This window comes from Pyrgilauda ruficollis, unplaced genomic scaffold (assembly GCF_017590135.1).
Source record: "Pyrgilauda ruficollis isolate IOZ18807 unplaced genomic scaffold, ASM1759013v1 scaffold8, whole genome shotgun sequence".
In the NCBI taxonomy this organism is placed as follows: Eukaryota; Metazoa; Chordata; class Aves; order Passeriformes; family Passeridae; genus Pyrgilauda; species Pyrgilauda ruficollis.
Genome location: NW_024529932.1, coordinates 5,680,504 through 5,684,721, shown reverse-complemented (window position 1 = coordinate 5,684,721; position 4,218 = coordinate 5,680,504). Strand labels below are relative to the sequence as shown.

The 4,218-nt window shown below is 54.5% G+C and overlaps 1 protein-coding gene across 1 annotated transcript in view; it reads left to right on the top strand.

The window, feature by feature from the left end:
- Positions 1–2,448: 2,448 nt before the first annotated feature.
- Positions 2,449–4,218, top strand: part of FGF9 (fibroblast growth factor 9) — a 25,482-nt gene continuing 23,712 nt past the window's right edge. The window contains exon 1 of the mRNA XM_041487355.1: positions 2,449–2,725. Within this exon, the coding sequence (XP_041343289.1) occupies positions 2,449–2,725 (277 nt within the window). The remainder of the gene's footprint in view (positions 2,726–4,218) is intronic.

Below are 4,218 nucleotides of genomic sequence, written 5' to 3'. Positions count from 1 at the left end.
GGGGGGGGGGGGGTGGCTCCTGCTCCTGCACCACTGGTGTGAGTCAGTTCCTTAAAGGTCTCTGGATTCAGGACACAGCTTTTCCTTGCTGCAGTTTCCCTGCTAGACATGGAAACTAGTTTCTCTCCCTCCTCTTGTGTTTAGTCACATTGGCAAGCGGGGGGATGCAGGAAAGCTGCACCAGTCAGAGCTGGACTGCTGCCTTTTGTGGTGGGGAAGGCAAGGAGAGCCACCCCCTCCATCACATGCCCATCGAGCAGGAGGACATGCAGAGTCGATTATTTTTAATTAACCCCTTGCAAAATTCTCATTTTCTAGAGTTCTCTTTCCAGGCTCCATCAATGACCTTCCCGGACCCCGCTACCTCAGTGGTGCACATCATCATTCACACCATGCAATCTTTTCCCCCGGCCCCCAAGATATTATATTTCTCCTCCTTTTCTCCCTGCCTCTCTCTCTCCCCCAGCATTCCCAAATGAGCCTGTCTTTAGGTTTTGTGCTCAATTCAAGGGGCTGCCAGAGTGCCTTCTCCCTCGTGCAAGGCTCTGCATCGTGCCCAGTCCTTGAGCTCTGCTCAAGAACGCTTTTGCAAATGCAGGAGACCTGGCCCTTTGCTGATTCACACAGCTCTTTTTGGAGGGCAAAACCACAATAACACCAATTCTGGGCATCATAAGAAGAAACAGAAACCCTCTCTCCACTCCCCGAATCTCTCCCGACAGTTTTAAATAACTTCATTTTGGGCGGCGGGGGAGGGGTTGGGGGCAAAGAGAACACGTATTTCGCACTGCACCCCTATCTCCCCCCATACCACCTCCTACTCGCTTCTCCCTTCCCTCCACCGCGCTCTTACAAACTGGGGCCGAGCTAGGAGCCCGGTGGCTCTTACAAACTGGGGCCGAACCGGTGGCCCGCGGGGCGTCCCGGGTGGCGGCAGGGCCCCGACTCTGCCCGCACCGGCAGCGGCATCCCCGAAACTGCCCCCGGCAGCGCAGGGGCAGAGCGGGAGGGCTGCGGAGTGCCGGGGCGGGGGGCCAGACTGGAGAAGGCAAAAACTGCTGCGTGGGCAATACCGACCCCCACCACCCGCCCCAGCTCCCGAACTTCCCGCGCCCCGCCGGTTTGCCCGCCGGAGCTGAGTTTGAACCCCGCTTGGGACAGCGGCAGCCCGGTTACCTGCGGCAGAGCGGGCCGGGCTGCGGAGCGGTGCGGGGCGGGCTCGCCTCCGCCTCCCCTGCGGCGGGGCCGGGCCCCGGGCCGAGCTCGGGCTGGGCGGGCAGGGCGCTGCCCGCCCCGCTCCCCCCGCCAATGTCAGCGGGGACTCGGGCTATGCGGGCATCTCCCGAGAAGCCCGCTTCCCGCAGCGGGCGGGCGCGGTATATTTAGCATCGCGTCGCTTTATTCCTCCCCCAAAGTTTCGCCCACTTATTTATTTATTTGCCGGCGAGCGCCGCGCTGCCGCAGAGCAGCAAGAGCCGCTCCGCGCCGTGCCGAGCGCTGGAAGCGGCTCGGTATTGCAGCAGGTAGGGCTGAGCGCTAGGACCTCGGAGAATCCTTCCAGCAGCAATCAGGACTACCTTAAACCCAGCCCAATGCCTCTTCCTGCGCCACTCTGCGTGCTGGATGGAGATCCACAGTCAAGAGCTGCAGCTCAGTGCTGGAGTACAACATTTCACAGGGAGCCCTGCAGAAGCAACACCTGTTTCGAGCCAGCCAAGAAAGACACAAGCACTTGTATGTTGCTGCTTTGCTTGTGGATCGTCAATAATCCTAAACCAGTGGACATCTGCTGAGCCTCCTGAGAATTCTGGATAATAGATTTGGACGTCAAAAGTTTTTTTTTTCCTTTTTCTTTTTTCCATTTTTTTTTTTTTTTTTTGGATTTATCTCAGCCAACAACGTGAGATTTCCCCCCTCCCCCTTTGCAGGATTCATGCTGATGTATGCAGTCTGTTATAGAGTAAAAACAGCGCATGCCTTTCTGGAGTCAGAATCCATAAATCCTGACGTAGCCTGTGCATCTTAAAAAAAAAAAAAATCCCTATAACGCCTAGGTATTTAAGTTGCTATGGTCATTCTTATCTTAAACCAAATGGAGAAACTACGGATTTTTTTCTTTATTACAGTTGGATGGGCTGAAGACCGTATTGCTTGCTAAGAGCTGGGGATATATGCATTTATATAGATATACACATCTATATGTTTATAAATATGTCAGTGTGTGAGTATAAAGTGGTGGTTTCTTAGACTAACTGGTTTGACCTTGAACCTGTACCAGTCAAAACAGAATATTACTTTTATTTATGCATTTAATGGATTGAAGAAAGAACATTTTCTCTGTAACTGCGCTAGGGAGGGGAGAGGAGTGGAATATACCTAATCTTATATCTCCTGGGTTTGGCACCATCATTATTGTTTATTCTCATTCTCTAAAAGCAGAATCTTCTGATGGCTCCCTTAGGTGAAGTTGGGAACTATTTCGGTGTGCAGGATGCAGTACCCTTTGGGAATGTGCCCGTTTTGCCGGTGGATAGTCCGGTTTTGTTAAGTGACCACCTGGGTCAGTCTGAGGCAGGTGGGCTACCCAGGGGGCCTGCGGTCACGGACTTGGACCATTTAAAGGGGATCCTCAGGCGGAGGCAGCTATACTGCAGGACTGGATTTCATTTAGAAATCTTCCCCAATGGTACTATCCAGGGAACCAGGCAAGACCACAGCAGATTTGGTAGGTATTTTCCTTAACCCTTTAGTGGTCATGTGATGAAATAATGGGGCAGAACTGCGGGCGGGGGGACGGTGGGGGGTGCGAGGCGGGCGGGAAGGGGGGTTTGTGTTGATGGCTGATCCGCCGAGGGGAAAAATGAATGTGTCCGGGGGTGCAGATGTACACGAGCGGCACCACCGCGGCGGAGCAGGAGCCCTTGCCGGGCGCTCGGTAGCGATGTTTGTGTAGCCCCAAGTTGTGCTTAAGAGCAGACGCGTACTGGGAGGTGGTGGTGGAGGTGGTGGAATTTTTGCTCGGGACGTTTCTGCTGAATGATTTGATTTCACGAGTTTAAAGGGTTTTTAATCATTAACCACCACAATTTAAAATTCACCGAGTTTCCTGGAGGGAGTGGCTCTCGTCCTATACGCAAATTGACGAGGGCTTTTCTTTCGTTTTCTCTGCCGATTACCTGCCCTAGTAACTGCCCGAATTGCACAGCCTCTCTGGTTCGCTGCTCGGCGTGGATTTAGCGGCAGCGCACGCCGACCCGCAGCCAGGCTCTCCGCTCGCCCGAGCCCGCACCCGCAGCCGTGCGGCAGTGCCGGTGACAGGCGCCCCGGGAAAGAGGGAGCGCAGGTGGGGTCCGGAGCCAGCCGAGAATCCTGCGCCAAAACCTGCCTTTCTCGGGCTGTGTGGCGTGTCAGGCTGGCAGCGAATTTGAAAAGAGCATTCCCTGGGTTTCCTTTCTAGGGGACACTATTTGTGACTCAGCAGCGAGGGCTGGAGGGCTGCTGGCCCCGGCCGCTCCGGAGAGCCTGTGCATGCACACACGCACACATGCACATGCACACGCGAGTCCAGTGGGCCTGGTGCTTCTCGGCTGCCAGGGAGTCTCTTAAAGGCCCGGCAGATCGAATGTATGAAAGTGACTAAACAGCCGATACTTTTGGGTTTTTTTTTTTTTTTTTTTTTTTTTTTTTAAGGAGGGGTGCGGAAAATATGCCAGGTTAGCTCGCCACGCTCCCAGTTGTTGGAAGGAGTTAACTTGTGAGTGAACCAACCTGACAACACTTAAATTCGGTCGTAAAAACAAAGTCCTGTGTTGATTTTTTTTCTCTCTTTGTATTTTAATGCCAGATGTTGAACGATATCTAAGCTGCATTTTATTGCTTTGTGAGGCTATTTAGATAATGCCGGTGTTGAAGGAGATGATCTCCAAAGGGCTCATAAGGGAAGCAGAGAGGGAGGGACGGGGGAGGAGAGGACTGAGGCTCTCGCATGGTCGCAGGTTCATCCTCCATCCCCCTCCATCCGCTGCTCCCTGACACTCTCACGCTGCTTACAGGCTCTTCCTCCCTCCCACGCCGCCCTCCCGCGGTCTCCGGGGCTGGGTGCGGGGTGGGGGCAGCGTCGCGGCTCTCCCGGGGGCGCAACATCCACGCTTCCTGCCGAGAAAAAGTGCGGAAAGTGTTTAAGGCAGACGCGTACTGAGGGGAATAGGGCGGGGGGGG